The sequence below is a fragment of the Chelmon rostratus genome, chromosome 22 (assembly GCF_017976325.1).
Source record: "Chelmon rostratus isolate fCheRos1 chromosome 22, fCheRos1.pri, whole genome shotgun sequence".
Lineage (NCBI taxonomy): Eukaryota > Metazoa > Chordata > Actinopteri > Chaetodontiformes > Chaetodontidae > Chelmon > Chelmon rostratus.
The window spans coordinates 1,280,352-1,301,625 of NC_055679.1; the positions used below are offsets into that span (position 1 = coordinate 1,280,352).

At 41.1% G+C, this 21,274-nt stretch overlaps 2 protein-coding genes across 4 annotated transcripts in view; both read right to left on the reverse strand.

The window, feature by feature from the left end:
• Positions 1-15,990, reverse strand: part of cnot4b (CCR4-NOT transcription complex, subunit 4b) — a 37,926-nt gene extending 21,936 nt beyond the window's left edge. For both annotated transcript variants that reach the window (XM_041964257.1, XM_041964256.1), the window contains exons 1-6: positions 15,815-15,990; positions 4,150-4,374; positions 2,800-2,997; positions 1,460-1,546; positions 1,224-1,325; positions 46-171 (exon numbers count right to left, since the gene is read on the reverse strand). In XM_041964257.1, coding sequence (XP_041820191.1) covers positions 46-171; positions 1,224-1,325; positions 1,460-1,546; positions 2,800-2,997; positions 4,150-4,323 — 687 coding nt within the window. In that variant the 5' untranslated portion in view covers positions 4,324-4,374; positions 15,815-15,990. The remainder of the gene's footprint in view (positions 1-45; positions 172-1,223; positions 1,326-1,459; positions 1,547-2,799; positions 2,998-4,149; positions 4,375-15,814) is intronic.
• A 470-nt stretch (positions 15,991-16,460) lies between these two features.
• Positions 16,461-21,224, reverse strand: LOC121625620 (toll-like receptor 1). 2 transcript variants are annotated; one of them, XM_041963777.1, is made up of 2 exons: positions 21,110-21,224; positions 16,461-21,017 (listed from the first exon to the last, which is right to left on the reverse strand). In XM_041963777.1, exons 1-2 carry the CDS (start codon positions 21,121-21,123, stop codon positions 18,548-18,550), a joined length of 2,484 nt encoding a protein of 827 aa, XP_041819711.1. In that variant the 5' UTR covers positions 21,124-21,224; the 3' UTR covers positions 16,461-18,547. The 2 variants fall into 2 exon arrangements, with proteins under 2 accessions (XP_041819711.1, XP_041819712.1); XM_041963778.1 differs by having other exon boundaries at positions 16,461-20,962; positions 21,110-21,193.
• Positions 21,225-21,274: the final 50 nt, after the last annotated feature.

A 21,274-nucleotide genomic window follows, 5' to 3' on the forward strand; every position in this document is an offset into this window, starting at 1 on the left:
ATTGCAGCAGGAAGTGTATGACATAAACAACAACCCTCAGCTTACCTGCATCTCCTCTTTTGTGAAACTGGCTGCTTCATCCCCCAGCTCATGTAGATACATGCAGTCTGGTTTGGGACACTGCATGCTCTTTAAAAAGTAGCTGCAGTATTTTGTGGTTCCTAAAGAAGCCTGCAACACACAAGATATTCAACAATAACTCTATACTGAACTGCTGAAACTTCTATATATTCAAATGCTCTCTCCTTTATCTTAATCAGGGGTGGGGAATGCCTGAAGGCCAACCTCGAGTACCATTAACCGTTCTAAACATCCTAAACTGGATGAGCTGCAAGAACAAATGCGCTTAGCACTCTTCTGTGGGGTTTGGGTGCCCAACAATTAGCTTTCACAAGACAACATTCTGATAGAGACAGTGTTATGTGCACAAGTTTTGTGATAAGTGAGCCAATAGCAAAGAATCTGAAACCTCATTCAGAAGTAGAATTTGGGAAGGAGTGGCTTGTTGCTGCTGCGGAGCTGCGAGCACTGGATAAAGTGAATTTGTTGTAAAGTGTCAGTTTGTCTGGAATAATTCATGGAGATGAAGGAAAACCTGACGTGAGTGACATGAAGTTTCTGTGCGGTTTTACTTTCATGGTGGACATTACCAAGTAGCTCTCAGAGCTGGACCTCAAGCTCCAGCAGCGTCTCAGCTCTCTGCTTTGAAATGTGAAATCATTTGAAGGGAAATTAAAGCTGTGGCAAATGCAGCTGGAAATAGATAACACTGTGCATTTCCCACTCTGTATGAACAAAAGCCTGTTGTTAAATCTGAATATGCTGCTGAGTGAAAACTCCTTCAGGCATTTGGTCAGAGGTTTCAGGGCATAAAAAGTAAACGAAAGCAACTGAACATATTTGCTATACAGCTCAACGTGGAACCGGCTCAGCAGCTCTTTTCAAAACTGACTCTTGCAAAGACTCGGCCCTGTCTGACTGATCCAAACCTGCAAAACCAGCTGCAAGTAGCATCATCATCATCACTACCATCTGAAATCAGATGCCTCACCAAAGAAAAGCAGCTCCAGCCATTGCATTAATGGTTATTGTGATGCAAAGTATGTGTTCAGTATTATTTAGCATGGCCCTTGAAGGATGTTATGAAAACTGAAATGGCCTTTAACAGGAAAAAGGTTCCACAACCCTGATCTAAAGGTACAACTTTTATCCTTCAAAATTACCTTAAGTGTTCTGCCATCAACAACTACATTGTTGACACACTGGATTGCTCTGAGAGCGTCTTCAGACCGAATATATGTGACATAGGCACTGGCACTGGGCCCCTGGGAAAAAAGACAGACAACAGAAACAAAGCATTAAACACTTGACATTAAAAACTAGTTTTATCATGTGGCTGCCTGACAGAGGTCCCCTTCTGACTTGACTGTGACCTGCTGTTTGCTGTGGAGGGCCTCACCTGTGAACCAGCGTATGATGTGCTGTTGTTGATCACCACTTTGTGTATCTTCCCAAACTTCCCAAAATATTCTGGCCTCTTTAGAACCTGTTACACATAGAAGATACATTTTCCAATACAATAATAATTTATCTTGATCCATCATCGTCATTATGTATACATTACTCTGAGTATGTGTGTGTGTGTGTGTGTGTGTGTGTACATATATACACATACACACACACACAAATATGTAATATCTACTGTAAGAGAAAAAAAAATGTCAATATAATACGGTCATTTATTTTCTAGCAAGGCTACAAAATTTGAGAAACTGGAGTTTACATTATTCTAAAAATGACTCATCTACAAACAGTTTAACTACAGAGGAAGTGTTTTTGTTGATGTCAGTACTCTAAGCTGAATGGTAGTACTCTGGGTGTGGTGGTTGTGGGTGTGTGTGGTAGTACGGATAAGATTCCTGCTGGACCCTACTCTATTCCTGCAATGACGTTTTTGGTTTAGAAGGGGTTGATGTGGTGATATTCAAGATAGAAGTGCAGCTAGACTCAGGCATAGTGCTTCCCTGGTTACAAAAGTGGAAACATGGTGGGTGGTGCCTGCTCAGGCCTGTAGGAGCTGACCAATCAGAGTAGACAGGGCTTATCAGACGGGGGCCCTTAAAGAGACAGCAGCTAAAATGGAATGTTTCAGACAGAGGGTGAATAAAGGTGCCGCAGCAATATACAATATGATAAAAAATACTGTTGTTTGAACATTAAAGCATGTATGGAATCTGAAATTAATCGAAATAAGTCACCAACATTATTATTATCCCATCAGTATCGTCACCTCAATGTTAAGTATAAGTGTAGAAAAACAGCTTTTCTACTACAAACCATAAAGGTCTATTTTGTGTTTATACCTACGGTGAATCATTCTGCCAGAGTGGAAAAATCATTTAAGGAGTGAAGTCATTTGAACTTGTTGGTGTGACCAGCATTTACCCAGTACACAAGTCGTTGTCACTAGTATTTATTTTTTATGGTACCTCCAGAGAGCCTGACACTGTCCTCTGCTGCTAGGAAGATGGATATTTAAATATCAAGGATATTTATGGCATGTAACATCATTACAGACGCCATTAGACACTGTCACCATGCTGCTGCTGCTGTTGTTTTCAAGGACTGCTGAGTGTGGGAGATGTTGGCAGTCTGAACTGCTGCTGCAGAATTACATATCAGTCATTTAATGCTTATTCTAGCTATGACAGAGCTTTACTGCAGTTTTAGCAAAAATCAAGAGTCAACATCAAACTAGTGTTATACGTCCTTTTATTGCGTGTGTGTGTGTGGTCGCACCTCAGGGTCAGCCAGCCTTTGAGACAGCCCCACTACAAACACCAGGTTTCTCTGGACCACTCGGACGCTGGCCAGATGTTTTCTGTTCTCTGTGATCTTCTGCTTCTTCTCGTTCTGCTTCTGCTTCTTCTCGTTCTTTATCCTCTGCAGCTCCTCCTGTGACAGCGGCTTGTACACTGCCGGGTCTTCTGGGTACGGCTGCAGAACAAAGAAAACATCCCCAATCAGACGCACTGCCACTGTTCTGTTCAGTTCATAACACGTGTGCAAGTCATCTGTTTGATGAGCATGAAGTGACAACTGAAGGCAGAATGAGAAGTTTCATTGTGATTTTAGACTTCTGAAGTCTGCTGTTGATCCTAGCCCAGATGTGTCAGAGGCCACATTCAGGCTGCAGGTGAATGTGTCCAATATGTGATTTCCTGCCACATGTGATTCAGCATACAGCATGAAACCTGAAATAGTGTGTGTTTGAAATGACATAAAAACAGCTGGAGGGAAAGAGTAAGAGAGCAATGGCTGAAGTTTTTGTAGTTTGGACCATTATTCCCAATAATACTGTATTCATTCAAGTTTATTTCTGAGCTCTGGGAAGACTGTGACATCAATAAAAATGAGCAGTCAGCGGTCAGACAGTTTGGAAACAATTATCCATTTATATGGAGGTAAAGGTATGGAGTCAAAGTGAGTGCACCAGAAATGTTTGTCGTAACTGTTTTATTTATTTTACTGTTTAGCTTACTTTTCTCTTCAAAATAAGTTGATTTGGAGGTGCCTGATTGATAGACTGCTCATGCTTCTTGATCTGTCAGACTTCTTTTTGGTGATGTCACTGTGTTTCCAGATCTCGGCTATCAATTTGGTGAGAAAAATCAGCAGTGCTACAAAAGATGGACAAAGTGATGGCAATAAGAGCCAAGTTCTATGAATCAGGAAACTACTTAAAGCAAAAAGCAGACTAGATAACAAGTCAAAGGAGGCAGGCCACACTACAGGACACGATGAGCGCAGCTATGAGCTGCTGCAGCTGTTACGTCAAATAAAAATGTTAAAATAATTATCAGTTTTGATTTAATTCAATTCTTAATTAATCATTAAAGTATGTGATCTAGTAAAAACAAACAACACAGCTTTACTGCTTTTTTGTTTGCCATTAATGTAAACAGCAGTCTTATCCTGAAAGTACCCTGACTGCAGTAGATGATTTAAATGAGCAGTAAATCATAAGTGAGCATTATAGCTTGCATGAATGAGATGAATTAATCTTTTCAGCTGTACTAGTGTCAGTTATTGTAAGGAAATCCCCCACTGTGCCAGGCTGAATGGTCTTCAGAGAAGACGGAGGTCTACCTTTCTGCAGGCGGGACAGAGACCGTTCTCATCTGTCCTGATTCGATGCCAGCAGAAGCGGCAGATCTGGTACCCACAGGTGCAGGGGAAGAAGTTGACGTCATCGATCTCCAGTGGTTCCATACACAGCGGGCACTCCATCGGGCTATCCTTCACCTCGGGGTTCCGGGACATCCTGCGATTTCACACTACTGGACAGGACGGGGACAGGAGGAGCTGCAGACACTGCAACAGAGATAAACTGAAGTTTAGCTGATTCTGCAGAGAAATCAACCAGATTTATCATTTCTTTTACACAGTGTACGTCTGACAGCTGAATTGCTATTACTCTTTTGCATTTCTGATGATATTTCTGTACTTTTCATTAGGGCTTAAGTAACATGTGGTGCCTGCTTGTTCTTAAATACTTAACAACTGAAACATCTTCATTAACACATGACCTATAATTCTGAGAAATACTATATTATTCATGGCCACTACCAAATCACTCCACAGAGCAGCTGCCCAACACTAAACTCACAGCCAACAAACTCAGACTTTGAGTGAAAGTTGAATGAGGTTGCACTCCAGATCCTGAACTGAGACACAGTTGATAAGTGTCAAATAAATAAATGTGGCTTCATATGGTGAGATATAAGACTAGTACATTTGTTATGGAATATGCTTGTTAGGGCCCATCACACAAAGTCATCTAAAGCGGTTAAAAAGGTTAAACAGTGACTTGAAAGGGTGCTGAACGTGCTGCTTTCCAACCAATGATGTGTGCATTCAGTGTGAGTCACAACCATGAGAGTTAATGAAGCTGTCATTATGTAGCTGTGTCACAGACGGCTGGAGAGAAGATGTTAAACTTTGTTTAGGTCAGCCTAAGTGGCCAATTAAATTGTTCTAAAAACCTCTGCAGGCAGACGCTGCTGGTTAATTGGCAAGAAATTGGGTCATTTCACAACACATGATTTACTTTCATGCATGGGTGGGCATTAAGCTAATGGACAGGCAATGAACAAAACGGCAACCAAAACATGTGACATTTAACACTTGCTGTAAGAAGCACTTTGTCTTTCTTTATATGTTGGCAGGATTTTAGATTGGAGTTTAGAAAGGCTTTCTGCAAGCTTCTGAAACTGATTTAATACTATTTACAGTAATGGCACTGTCCATCCTACGTAAAGGCCCAGTGTGAGGATTTAGGGGATCTGTTGGCAGAAAGGGATAATATATTCAAAATCATGTTTTCATTCGTGTATAATCACCTGGAAAATAGAATTGTTGTGTTTTCTTCACCTTGGAATGAGCCCTTCATATCTATAGTCAGGGAGGCAGTCTGCTTTCCACAGAGTCAACTGAAGTGCATAGAGTCTGTACATGAATCAATATGCACAACTGGACCTTTTTGTGACAATGTCTGTATGTGAAGTCTATTGTGTAAAACATTGTGTCATTGTGAAGTTTGATTACTCAGTTTATTTCTAATATGAACGCACAACCTGAAATAAAGTGTAGTTGAACAGATGGACTGCAAACAAGCAGGACACATATAAATCTGAGGGTTTTTTCCCCAAAGGCCTTCAAAATCCTGTGTGGCAGAGGAGAGTAACTCATTACAACTACTTAATCTACTGTAGTAGTTTAAAGCTGCAGATTTTGATAGAGTTCAAGTTAGACCTCAGTGCTCTACAAAAATCCTAAGTGGCAGAAACAGACATCTCCAGCTAGTCTGTTGGTACCACAACATTATTATATGCTGTGTTAGAGACATCTACAGTGCACACTGTGTGTGTGTGTGGGTTTCCCCAACAATAGATTCACAACAAAATCTCATACTTGGTGAGCCCTTGGTGAGTCCAAGCAACCACCACCATGGCCAAAAGCTAAGGCTAATATTAATTTGATGATCACCTCGATCAGGTTGTTTATTACTCAAATTATTCGAGATCACGAGTGGTATTCCCAAATCCAAGCTTCTTCACGTCCCAGATGCTATGTCCTTGTGTGATGGACAGCCAAATCCCAACACTCAGACAAAACAGGCAACCTGGCAGCTTGAGAAGTGACAGACCGGCTACTTGCTGAGGCAGTGGACAACTGAAGCCTGACTGTGATTTAAGACAGACAGCTAGACTTGTCCATAAAACCCACAAGATCCTGAACGATACCAGCAGGAAAACATGTCAGTGCTCTCTGTATCTCTGCTCTCTCACTGATGAAGTACCTAGGATTTCCATGTGGGTCTGCCCAGGCAGCAGGGCAGGGAGTGAGTGGACGACGGCTAAAAATACCCTGCCTGTCCTGAGCGCGGGGGGGCGGAGTCAGCCGAGTCTTCTCTCTTTTAAGGGGAAGTCTAGATGGGCAGCAGCGATGCTCCTCCAGCCTCCCCTCTTCTCCCTGCTGGACATGTATGGTCATCAGTGATTCCTCCAGCAGCTCAGCACAGGGAGCGGCTCTGCAGGCTGGCTGCTGCTGCTACACGAAATGAGTCTGGATAGCGCACTGCATGAAATTAGTAGCAGCATTTTTAGTAAGGTCAGCATTGCCACAGGTGCTAAGCTCATATATCCATACCCACGAGATCCTCATCTCAGCTGACAAGAGAGAGAAATGTTCACTTCAACATCTACCAAAACTCCCAGTCAGCCAGTCAACATTCAGATCATGAGAGGTGTTCAGGTGGCTCTGTGATTTGCCAAAAACTACACACGTACATACCTCAGTAACAACTGAGGAATTGTTTCTTTTTTACTTTTATATTTTCATACCACAAAGCCTTTTCAAATCACACTGTTTTCTTTCTGAAATTTTACTCGAGCCAAGGGAATTAAGCAAAATAGGTAGAGCAGCCAGATTAATTTTATCCAACATTCAACCACAATATCACAAAGATTCAACTGGAGCCGTTTTGCCAGTCAATGCTGGTTTCTTCTGAGAACTGAACCACTAAAGCTTCATCCAAGAAACCTTGTCCTTCAGCCCTTGAAGTGAGGCTGCGACACCTCTGCATACATCTGACCAACAAGCCTCATCTGCTCGCCTGAGTCTCTTTTCACAGGATAGCCATAAATGCCAACACCGCAAGTCACACACTTTAGCCTCAGTGTGTGTCCAAAGAGTCAAAGTTTCACTGTCTTCTAATCATCTGTTTGGTATTTTCTTTATCATATATCTCTTGTTAATCTTTATTAGGTATTTATCTAAAAATAAATATCTCCATTTATCAGTAAAAAGTTGTCTGTGTGTTTCTGTAGCAGAAGATGGAGAGAATTGAACTCATTTGTCAATGTTCTTTCCATCACACCAGGGTGGTGCCCCTTCATTTACGAGCGCAAAACTAAAAACCTAAAAATAGTTATAAAACTACAGCAGCGTGGAAGTGCTTTGGTTACAAAAAGATCAGCTGTGCAACAAACCACGGTCATGTGTCAGAAGGGAAAGAAGACTGTAACAGCCAACAGCAGGAATACAGCAAACATATTTCACCACATCACCACCCTCAAGATGCATTATACAACATAATTTAAATTATTAGAACAAAAGTAATTAACTTTGCCAAAATCGCTTCAGTCATACAGATCACATGGTTTATCCTGCTGTAATGTTATTTTCAATCAAGTTTCAGATTTATCTGTAGGAAATATACTGCACTTGTCATGTATTGTTGTGTATTACAGTGAGACACATGTGCACATATGCAGTTGCGCACAAGGATGTACCCCCCTCCACTGAAAACACATTCCCACGTGCATGACAGGCTTGAGGAATACTCCACTGACTTAGCATTGCACTTCAATATCACTGTCAGACTCCAGATGGGCAGTTCAAAAAGAGAATTAAAATGGAGCCAGATATCGTCTTTTTTTTTTAAATTCCACACGTTCTTTCTTCCTGGCTCCTACATTACCCACAATGCAACCAGACCAGTTCAAATTATTACATGAGCATCTGATCGCAATTATTTGAGTTGACCATGATCATTTCCCATAATTGTTTTGGGATTTTTCTTTTACCAATTTTCTGTAAATTTGGTTTAAATTTTTCGCTACATATGGATGGAAACCTGGTTACATGCTGCAACAAACACTAATTGAATTAGGTGTGTTGCCATCAGCTGGTTGAAGCAAATAAACTGTTTGAAGCCTAAAAGGCAAACAGAAATGTAATTTTATTAATGTGTTCAACTGTTCAATGCCAATAAAGGGCTATTATTCTTCATAAGGTGCATATGTATTAAACTATTATTAGGTTTATACTATAATCAGGGGCGCACGTTACTTTTTAGCTAGGTACTCAGGAGGTGGTGTTGGATGCTCACCCTCAGTCTGCTCATGAGAAACACAATCTCCCTCACTGTCCTCTGCTTCAGCTTCCTGCATGGAAGATCATCTTCACAACTTTGACATCAGGGCTTAGAGACGACATCTGTACCTGTTTTTTATTACATCCATATATGAGAATCCCCCACACACACACGCTGCACTGCTAAAAGGCAGCATCAGAGACAAATGAACCACCACTTGTTGACAATCTGGAAAGCTTGTATTTACTACCTGGACCACGTCACACACAGAGGACGCTGCCGAGCGGTTTCCTGCTTGCTTAAAGTGCATCCATTCTCTCAGTGTGGAGTCTCGTCAGGTTGTAAGATGTCCTGCTCTTTGATGTCCTCCGATCCATCAAAGAGCAGCCCCCAGTTATGTTTACCCCTGACTACAAAAAACAGCGGTACAAAATGAACAGAAAAATAAAGTTAAATTGTTAAAAGCAATTATGTGTATGACAATTAATGTTCAACTAAAATATGAGAATCCCTATTTGCAGCTCGACTGCTGAGATCCTGGTGTGTTATGTTAGTGCAGCCTGGAGCCTCTAGTCTCAAACAGAGATGAGCAGTGGGGTCTAATGAAGATCACTTCTTTCTAACTTCAACTTTTTTCATTTTCAAACTTGTACTCTTCAGATCCAACTGACGCTGACTCTAGTGACATCACTTGAGGACATTTCTCAGACTTCTCTCAGCTCCCCTCTGGAGACACTAAAGACTTCATATAAGATTCAGGTGTATTGTTCCAGAGGTTTGTTTTCACAACCAGTAGAACACAGAAACACACACAAAGGAACATACAGACAGACAACACGTAAACTCGTCATATTCCCAGCTCACTGCAGCGTCAGCGAGGCAGTTCGTTCATGGCTGCTCTGGCAGAAAGGACAAGCGTTGGCTGAAGCGAGCTCTTCTCCACGTTAAAGTATTCCATCTTCAACCAAATGGAGGCAATGTAAATCGGGGGGTGATGAGTTGCTACAGTGAGTGCTAGGCATGGGATCACTCTGTGATTCATGGCTGAAGGACTGGGTGTGGTAAGGCAGATGATTCTGGAGGCAATTTGTGTGATGCCAGTAAGTTGGTTTTAGTTAGAGATATTTAACATGGTAAAGAAACTGGGGGGAAAGTAAATGCTATTAAATAGGCTATGGGTCATGATTATTACAAAAGGAAAATCTAATTGATTCAAAACCCTTTAAGGCTTTTACTTTATGAAAGGCTTGTTTTACGTTCATGTTTCTGAGCTCCTGCTCCAGTTTGGCCTTAATGATGATTCTTTATCGGTGAGCTTTAAGGACAGTCCAGTCTGTTCGGGTTTTCTCTGAGGCTGCACTTGATGTGGGAGGTGATCCAGGGTCTAGAGTTTGGATATTTTTTGAACGTTTTTGTGGGTATGGTGGTGGTAATGCGATACAGCTTTGAAATGCGTTTGCGTGAGACAGTCTCGAAGGATGCTTAAACGCTGTGGACGGAGATTGTTTTTGTCTTAAAAATAGTGTTTTTTTTTTTTTTAATGTTGACGTAGCCAGTGTGTGAGGCAGATCGATGGCGCATTGCAACCCTGATTATAAAAAAAAAGTTGGGACGTGTATCAATCACTAAAAAGAAAATTAAAATACTTTACAGATTTCTACTGTATGATCATTTTGAATGTAATATCAACGCTAACGTTCATATGATCATATAAATTAACTGAGATTTGTATTGCTCACTTGAAATGTAATATATATAGTTGTTTTGCATAGCGAGAGGTGTTACATCCCTGCAATTAATGGGCAAACAAAGAAAATGCATGTCTGGAAACATGTCTTGTTAAGGTTTGGATGGTGGTTGTGATGATGATATGCAATATTCATATCCTCTGCAGCCACATGTCTGTTTAAGTGATGGACTGCACTGCAAGTGGTGGTTTTTAGAGATTAACAAATGCTTTATGCTCATCCTATAATTTTGTTGCCTGTGCTCCAAAATGTTCGACCTCTGCTGCACCAGTGCTATGTGCAACAAAGTGAACGTACAGCCCTGAAAGCCCAGAAATTCAGATATTTTTCTAAGGGTTCAGTTTGGTTACAAAATGAAACCTTAAGAGGCGTTCACATTAAAGAGCAGATGATAAGCACCTCTGCTAAGCACTTTCCTGAGGGGATCCTGCACTCTCTCACTCCTGTTTCCTCCACATCGTTTGCATCCACCTGTTAATGCAGGGACCTTTAGCTCAGTACACATCATCCCTACATCACCATCTGCTGAAATCCTGTCACCTGGCACCAGCAGCCTGACAGGACAGCCAACATTGCCTGTGTTAGTCTGTAATGCCACAGGACTACCTATTATAACAAGGCAAGACAAGATGGTGACAATTCATCAGAAACATTATGAAACATATTTGGCAAAACTCGACCCTTTCTGAATAAATCTGCTATCAGTTAGACAACGTGATGACAACAACGACCTCAATCAATACAAAAAATCAAGAGCAACAGCAGCAGGACAACATTTGTCATTTCTCATCTGTGGCTCTGACTATACATTAGTTTGATAATCAGGTATTTTAATGAGTATTTAAAAATAAAACAACTAGTCAGAGAAGAGTCTTTTAAATACTATGAAAACACAGTTGTAACCCAGGGCCCTGGGTTGCTTAAATACATATCTAATTATTATAATATTTATTGATATGCTAAGAGAAGGAACTCTGATGTTTTAGCTGCAGCTAAAGTTTGATGGGTAAAACTTAACAACTTTAACTGTGTTAGAGAAGTAGAATTCAAGGATGTTTACTGAAATAAAAGTCCCAGTCAAAAGAGTGGACAAACCTTCAAACCTGTCGATGATTTTTCTTTATTTTTAATATTTTCTATATGGTATACTAATATTGAGCAAAAAAAGTGTAAGTGTATTTTGATTGTCCAAAGTAGCCACCTTTTAATTTGATGTCAGCTTTGCACACTATTGTAGACTATGTAGGAAAACATGAACAGATTAATATTGAATTGATATTCATTAAATTCAAAAATATTGTCTATTAAATTGCTGAAATTTTAATTCATCCACCACGTGATTCGACGTTCGTTTTGATAACAAAATGTGCTGAAATTGTAAAATACAGAATTCAAAAACATTAAAACAAGAAAAAGAACAAAACTGAATTTGGGAAAAAATACAAGTGAATCTGACAAAAATCAATCACTGATCCCTGTCGGCCTTCTCTCAACCAGCTTCATGAGGTCGTCAAACAGCCTGAAAGGATTTCCAAATTCTGAGCATTTGTGCTGTTATCCCTTCACTCAGCGGCACAACTCATCCAAAACCATCTGAGTTGGGTTTGGGTTGGGGAACTGTGGAGACCAGGTCATCTGATGCAGCACTCCACCAGTCTCCATCAAATAGCCCTCCCTCATCCTGGAGGTGCAGTTTGCCCTGTTGAAAATCAAACGATGGTCGCACAAAGAACAAACCAGACGGGAAGGCATGTCTGCAGAGTGCTGTGGTCGCCATGCTGGCTAAGTGTTTGAATTTTGAATAAATCACCAGCAGTGTCACCAGCCAAGCACCCCCACACCATCACACCTCCTCCTCCATGCTTCATAGTGGGAACCTTGTCTTTACTTAGAGACTATTTTTACTGAGTAGCACAGAGGACTGATAGAGCTTCATCACATGGTGCACCAACAATCACCTGAAGTTCAATATCAGCTAAACCAGCGAGCTTGTGGTGGACTACAATGCTTCTAATATGGATGTTGCGGCACAGAAGCTACAAATTCCACTGCTTCAAGGTTAAGATCACTGAAGAGCACATGACAAGCAGTTTGTAAATGCAGGTTCAACAGTCTGCACATATATGGAACAACATCCAAATGTGTTTTTGATGAAAACTACAAATACTTTGACTTCCATTACATTTACTTAAAACAAGCAATATTTCCGTGTGCCTCTGAGTATATCTGTGAACCTACATTTTTTTAATATGTGGATTTGTTTTCACTTATATACAAGGATACTCATTTTGTGTGCACTGACAAATATCCATGCACTGAGAATCTTGTATATATAAATCTCTAATATCAACCCGTATCTGCGATCTAGACTAATGGGTTTGTTGTTGGAAGTAAGTCTCTCCTGGTGGCAGCAAATTGCTGCAGTCACAGTGAAGTGGATGCTTTAAGGCGTACCTAAGTTACTTTAGTCAGATATAACATGGCTAGAGAAGCATAACAGTAACGGAAAGGCTGTGTTACTGTGTTTGCTGTCACAGAAGAGAAATAAAAAGTCCATGTTCAGGCACAGCAGACAGCAGAGCTGTGTGAAACACTGCTTACCACAGATAAATGTTACCAGTAAACACTGAGCCAGCTGCTAGATAACTGTGGTGACAATGGACAGTGAGGGTCAACCAAAGAACTGGACATCTCTGACTCTGACAGTGAAAAGAGCAGCTGCCTTGTACCTTCTATTAACAGGTATAATGTCCACCATCATAGTTTAGCATGTTAGCACGCTAACATTTGCTAATTAGCATTGAACACAAAATGCAGCTGAGGCTGATGGGAATACAAATATCAGATTAGACCCTTATCTCTGCCTCATCATTTGTTTTTAATCTCAGGGGGAGGTCAGGTGATCTTAATATTAAAAGTGCTGTCAATTATGTGAATGACGGATGGTTCGCTTTGGGTGATGTAAACAGTAACTGTGATGTTGCCATGGAGACAGTGGGTTAACTGTGGGTTGGTGTTTATTTTTAGCCTTTATTTCTTTACATGTTGCTGAATTTGCACACTGAAGAACCATGCTGCATTAAACTGTCCTGTTTGCACTGTTACCATAGATGTAGAGAGAGTAAGCACCTGGATTACTTTGATATCAAGGAAAACCTCTAATCACTGATACCTCCACCACTGGAGAGAGCACGTCCTGCTGATTCCAACAGCATGTGTTTGATGCCGTACACTTTGATTAAGTTATGACTCTTCCAAGAAGTTGTGATTCAAATGGTATCAGTTGGGTTCAAAGGATTAACACCGACAACCTCTGCAATTACTCCAAAGGACAGAAGGTCTCCAAATACCAGTAATATCAGTCCTGTGCAAATACGGTTTTAGCAGAAGGGGAAACTGTATTGTTGTGACAGTTCTTCATTTACTCTGCTTTCCTTCATGATTCTGAAGTAGTAAACTGAATTTTCCTCCAGTCTGTGATAGAAGAGCTGTTCCTGCTCCCTATATCTACTGACCATGTCTATTACCTTCAACAACATGACCAGACGTTCCCCACACAGGTTCTGTTGACTGAGAATAAACCAGGCTGGAGCCATCACTGACCAGAGACAACGTGGCAACACATGCAAAAATACACGGATACAGTAAAGCACAAACAAGGAAGGTCACACTGACTTTTGCTCATAATGCAGTTATGACTGATGCTGATTAAAGATTAACTGAATTGTATTGACTGCATGCTCATAAAGAAACATAGACACACAGCTCCATAGAAGAGGACTTTTCAGACACTGAGACAGCAATAAAAGTGGGAAACCTCCAACATATGGAGCTGTTTGTGACTTCAAACCGGACTATCCCATGAGCACTCATTTATTTAAAAACATGACCACACTAGTCAAGAGCAGGAAGTGTGTTAGGAAAAGTTAAATGAATAACACTATCATAGGTACATAATAAGCACACCTGCAATCAAGGCCTGAATATTGTTTGAAAATTCTCAATAGTAGTATACAATATGGGACTTTCAGTGACAATACTGAAACAATATTTACTTATCTTCGAAGTCGAATCTTACATGTTGGCTTAACAAAAGCAGCAGTACAAGAACTTTGCCTGAACACAAAAACGAGACACTAAGTCCCAGCTGTGCTACGGACAGGTACCACACCAATAACTTCATGCTCACTTTCATGGGAATTTGGTTGTCACCAATTCTTTAGAAAAATCTCCAGCTGTCCATGTTCACCAGCAAGTCTCTAACTCAGTCTGTCTGCTGCGATGGCAGTGCACAGAGGCTTTATCAGAGCCTTTTCACCTCACACAGCTGCCTCCTGCTGCTGGAAACGACTTCAGGAGAGTGCAAGAGTGCAATGTGCGGACAGGTAAAACCAAAAAAATGAGCTTAAATGAGGTTAAAAGCGTCATGGAATCTAGAGAAACAGCAGAGTTGGTGATAATTGTCTGTGGGTTCACCACTACACCTCACATCATCATCATTTGATCCATTGATAATATAAAAGTGTTTTCCAGTGCAGCAGAAAATGTATAACTACCAATGAGGAGAGCATATGAAGAGGTGTAAAGCCACATCAGTGTGTCTCTGAGGCTTGTGGAAAACTAACATGAGTGTTTAGGAGGAGAGTGAGTCCAATGAGGAGAGTGTCAGGTGTCAACACTGAGCTGCTGCAGACAAACACTCTTCCCACCTGATAAATCTGGCTGACCTTTGCCACTTCATTTGTTCACTCATTCAGAAGCGGTTTGTGAACCGATTTTGACCACATCATACCATGTCACAGCTTTTCGATTGGTCTTCTTTTCTTTGGTGCAAAGCTAAGTGTGCTTCATCACATGATCAGAGAAGATGTGAAACGGCGTAACCGGACTGAATGCGCCAGACAAGCTGTGGGTAACCTTAACGCGTAGTATGCAAAGTTTGTAAGATGTGTTTCGTGCCCGATTAGCTAATATATAAATAGACAAGTAATGTACTTATCTGCTTGTCGCACACTTATAATAAAGCGTGAAATGACACGCAGCATTGGTTAGAGGGTTAGAGCCAGTTTTGTTGCCAGTCATGTGCCGGCTGAAGTGACACTTAAACGGGGCGCTGCCAGGCTAAGCTAAGCTAAGCTAGCAGCTATGCTAACCGGCTTGGCTGCCTGCCTGGAATGCTGCTAGCTACTGTCTGTCGCGTATGACGTAGGCTAAGGGCAGACAGCCTTTTCTATGCTGTGCTGTAGCGTGGAATACAACGCTCACTGTGTGATAACCCCCCCCCCCGCCAAAGTTTGGAAAATACACTGGCACTTCCTCGCACAGCACCGTGTTGTTTATAAGTTGTGTTCCTCACGAATGTCTGTCAGGAAGAGGAGTTTACGCGGCCTCCCTCCGCCGGCAGAGCCCGACGTATCCGAAATAACGTTTCCAACCCAACGTGAGTGAAGCTGCCTCGGCTCCCCTCACGCAGCGGCGCCTCTCACACACCAACAGTCATCTGACAACCAGGTCAGGCTTCGGCTTAACTGTGTCACTCATGTCTTCCACTGGAAATGATGATTCAGTGGAGAGCCTAGTTTCTGGTGTTGGTATAAGTGGGATAACTGTGAGTGTGGATACTCACCCTGCCTATGTGTTATTGGAGACTCCTCTCCAGGATGTTGAAGGAGAAGTCTGCCTGTTCGGGACAGGAACTCCGCTCCAGAGAGCTGCCGTCCTTGGGACACGGTAGCAGTTGTCTTCTGGAAACAACCGGCCTTTTCTCTCAGCTTATAAAGGTACTGGCTACCTACATACACCACAAACCACCATCTTACATTGAAAGGAGGAGAGAACAGGGGCAACTACACAACTCAGTGAGTCGGCGCAAATCATCCTGATGCTGCGCGCATGGGATTGTGGGTAGTGTAGTCTCTACGAACGAACACACACCGAATATGTACAAACATTGTTGATTAGTTTGGCTAAAATCTGTCGAAATTTTTGCAAGTAGAGTTGCTTTGAATTGTGCAAAAAAAAAAAAATGTTACTATAATAATAAAATAACTTAAAAAAAACAACAATTTGAAATTATAATATATTTGTACTGGTTTCTGATTTAAAAAAAACATCTAGTGCCATTCGTGAGTTAGTTGTAAATAATGTCTTTATGAGTGATTATTTATCACTGCTTTATTTAAAAAAAAATGAGAGATTTTGTGTTTTGCGGTTGTGGGGAAATTTGATAATTTATTAATTTATTTAGGGACAAAAATCAGCAAAAGGGATTTTCGCAATGCAGATGTTAAAATGGTTTAAAACACATCAATAAAGTATCAATAAATAGGTTGTTAACAATTATATAGACTTTAGTTACAGTTTATAAATCCCTCAAAGAGTGCTTTATACAAAGTGGTACCATATAAGACCACATATTAGGACTAGGGGGGGTGATTATAAAGGGTCCCCATTATAGGAGGTTACTAGAATGAATAGCCATGGGTGTGCAGAGGGGCCCACAGAGAATGCCCACATATAGAATCTTGTGCTACACCCTTGTATATTAATATTAAAAATTTAGAGAGCCGTGACACTGGCTGACTGTGATATAGAGCTGACAGCAATAACATTTCACAGATTTATATAATACATAAGGATAAAAGTTGCCATACAATTTACATTAGCAGCCATGTGCAAGGGGAAAACAATTAAATTAGAATACCTATATAAGTACAAATGAATATTGTTTTTATTAGAGTAGAGTAGTACAGGTACATCTATCACTGATTTTATGAAGTAATACTGGGTAAAAAAAATGTAAAAAAAAAAAAAAAAAAGACAAATTTGCTCTCTGTGTTGTACAGCATCATTCTAATCCATTCCTTCAAACTGGTGTGTGGTGTGTGTCATTGCAAACAGTAGATGGAGACATTTGCTAAAATGAAAAGAGGCTCTAAACAGAGAACACAAACACACAGCCATTACACAGAACTCATTACATATGCATCTCTCTGCTGGGAAAAGACATTGAGTTTTGAAATATTTGACACGGAAATCTGCATATTTCTACTTTAATTTATTTCTTATATTTGTGGCAGTCATAAAAGTATTGTCTTCACAGACTGATTTTTTCTCGTATAAGCTCAATACCAAAATATTTGAACTCTGATTAGCTTGATGAGAGTACATGACAGACACCTGTAATCAATTTATGACTATGAAAATCATTTGTACATCTTTAACTTGTTACTTTTGCTGATATGTAACCTCTAATTGAACATACCTACAATTCAGTTTTAAAAATGTTAAAATATTAATTTCATATATCTCAATTAAAATTATCAGTTGAATACTATTAAATTAATGGTAAATTATATAATTGCCTCCCGGGAATAAGTAAAGGATTAGATGTTTTTTATCTCACAGTTCCTCTTTTGCCATCTTCAAGTTATGAGTCATCGAGTTATGACTTGGCAGAGTTACTGTAGAGATATCTTGAATGTGAGTTACAGCTTACCAAATACATTCTATTTCCTTTTTGAAACATCTATAGAGAAGTTGTTGGTATCCTCACGGGACTTTGTCCAGACAGATCTTGTTTTGTGGTCAATCTTCGGTAAATGCATCTGACTAGTTGAAGTGTGTTGCCAATTTCTGACTTTTTTATTGAAGCATGGTTCAGGAACAGCTACTTGTGTTTACACAACTGGAACTTGTTGTTTTAAGTTAAGTCATCATTGGTACTGGCTCTATTGTTTTTTTTATTGAGGATTGTCATTACAACTCTGTGGATGTGCAGTGTGTACAGTAATAGATAGCAGAACCCATTGTGTTCTCCTCATTTTGCGGTTAAAGGATTGGTTCGCTTTTTAAGTCTTTATTGTTACAATGTTCATCACACGTGTTAGGTTGTACATTGTACATTGAAAACATAACTGATTGTCTGATTGTCCCTCTTACAATAATTTGAATGCAAAATCCATTCAAATTCCTTTCAAAGTTCATCTGAAGTTATTGTGAGGCTTTAGTAGTCTGAATTAGACAAGTCAAGTAGATATCTTCCAAAGTTGCAGTAATTTAGTACCTAATTTTAGTTCTCTGGCACGGCTCAGCAAAGAAGCACTCACAAAAAAGGCATTTTCATACTAAAAGACAGTAAAAAATCCAAAATGATTATCTAACTGGCTTCAGTTTATCTTCAGCTCAATTTGGGAATGCATTTTTGCACAGTACAAGCACTCTGGTCTTTGTCCCCCCTCACTTAGGAAGAGAACTCTTCAGGGCTACTGTGAACTGTGGGAAAAACAAGCACATCGACCAAAAATGATGTGTGCATTGCTTTCAGATTTGAAAAAATGTGACCCTGTCCTTTCAGCTCTTACACTTCGTCTATAAGCAGAGGCACTGTATCTGAAATGGCCTCAGCCACATCCTTAAGAACCATAGATTTGTCTGCCAAATGCAGCATGGATTTAAGACTCGCCCAGAAAACCTGCTGCTTCCGCTCATCCTTCGGCCACTCAAGGTACGTCTGCTGCCTCAGTAAACTTCTAAGTCTCAAGAACCTCTTGGGCAGAGAGTCAGCCGGAATGGGCTCTAGTAATATGAAGACTAAAGAGTCCTGCTGGACGCTGATGGCTCTTTGCTGGGCGAAGAAAAGCTCGTAGTTGCACCATTCACTCTGGACGAAATGTTTGGAGAGGACAAACAGCGTCTTGTAGCTGGACTCCACACAGTTGATAATGTTATCTATTATCCAGTCACCAGGGACGAAGTCGCGCTCGTGAACGCAGAGTGAGATCCCGGAGCCTTCCAGAGAGGGCACCAGCTGGTCATCCACCCAGTCACAGTCCTGATGACTGTAGGAGATGAACGCGTGATAATTAAATGATGCATTCTTCAGCATGTTTGAGCGTTTATTGCCTCTCCTCTTCACCCTGATCCACACCCATAGCATCTTAGTATACCACACTCCATCACATTTATAGAAAACCAGAGCTATAGCTGCAGATACAGCTACTATTACAGGCAAAGAAACTGCAACTTGAAGCCACGTCTCACATGACAGCTCACTGGTTTTGTACTCAGAGAGTGACAAGCCTGACGACAATGGCGGGGTGCTGCAGGTATAATCTAAGGGCCAGTCCTGGAGCAAAGACTTGTTGAGCACAGTGATGAACCAATAGGAGTCACATGAGCAGGCAAATGGATTGCTTCCAGCTTTAAGGGTCTGAAGACTGGGAAGTCCTGCCAAGACCTCCTGGGATATAGATGAGAAGGTGTTGTGATCTACGTAGAGACTGAGCAGAGCTGGGGCCATGAGATCTGCAGGGATGAACTGGATGCTGTTGGAACTGAGTTGGAGGTGTGTCAGTTTTGGAAACTGAGAGAGATCCTCATGTGTTATGGCTGTTATTCCTGTCTTTGACAAGTCAATCCTTTCAAAGTTTGATGACAGGAACTTGAAGACGCTGTTTCCCAGGTTGTTATTTCCCAAGTTGAGCTCAGTCAGATGAGCAGGCCAAAAGCAGTCCCCGTCCAACTTGATGGAGTTGAAGCTGAGGTCCAGAGACTCTAATGTCTTCATCTGATGCGTCTTCTTAGAGATAAAGGAAAGACTGATGAAGCGGTTCTTACTTAAAGACAGTTTCCTGAGTTTGGGGAAGACAGAGGTGTACGAACACTGAAACCACCAGAAGCCAGAATCTGTTAAGAGGTTATCTGACAGATCTAGAGTCTCCAGTGCCGGCAGGGCAGACAGAAGTTTGCAGGGTAAAATGTTCATTCCCGTCCCAGAGAACTTTAAATAGGTCAGATTTGAGATGGCCTCAAAGCTCATGTTTATTATGGGGTATCTGTATTGATAATGATTCACACCGTTGAATGTAATTGAGCAAAGATTGATTGTGTGATTAATGGTGCGAAACTGAAACCCGTCTGATGTATCTTCATTATAAGTGATGTTGATGAATGAGAGGTCATAAAGGGAGGAGAGCCACACATTCTTCAGAAACCCCTCCATGAATGAGCTGTTTGTCCAGATGTTTTCTACAGTGAGATTCTTTATAAATGGCATTGTTCTCAGGTTCTTAAAAATGTTGCCACTCACTGCGCAGTTGTCTGGGAATATATTGATGAATCTCAGTGATGTTGTTCCTGTCACATTCAAGTCCACGAGGAGGTTCTCAAACATGTCGAAAGCCTCACAGAAAGATGCAAAAAGGGAAAGTTTTTGGACCAATTTAATTTTTGCAAGAGCACCAGAGTCATACTTTTGCCAGGGAATTCCTGCTCCCAAAACCAGATGATGCAGAGAAACATTCATCAGCGGGTCAAAGTCATCGTAGTTGACTGACAGAGCTGCTGTACTACCTACTGACAGCACCTCCAGATTCGTCAGGTTTTGAAATCCTGCTGGAATTCGATAGCTGTTGTACAGATTGTTAGCCAGATCAAGGATTTTCAGCTGTTTCGCTGAAATGTCAGGGATGAAAGCTAAGTCATTGTACGATATGTTGAGAACTTTGAGTGCTGGTGTGTGACTGAACACACTGGGAGAAATCTCCTGCAGGCCACAGTGAGTTACCTTCAGGCAGCAGAGCTGGGACAGTCCGGAAATCTGAGCTCCGTCCAGTCTTCGGATGGAGTTGTGAGAAACATCCAAATACTGCGTGGTGTTGGGAAGATTTGAAGGAATCTTTGTTAGATTGTGATGGGAGAGGTCTTTCATTCCTCGGCTGGACGTGACACACATTTTAAATCCCTTTTCATCTTCCTTTCCAGCCATGCAGTTCTGTTTCAGGAGAGACATGATGGCAATGGTCCCAATCAGAAATGCTCTGTTTGTGCTGAAACACCAAGATCAACAAAATAAGAGCCAAAATTAGTGAAACAGATGCTTGTAGACCTGCAAAATGGAGAAAAGTTCCGAGGGAATTACCTGTGTGTGGCCATGGCTTCAGCAGTCGTTTCCAGCAGTCGGGGTGTCTGGAGCTCACTTGTGCACTTGCTGCTTTCAGCTCTGACTTTTATTCTCTGTGTTCAGAAGAGTAATCTATTACGGACTAAAGCTGTCTTCCTCTTTTTGCTCCTGTACATTCCTCTT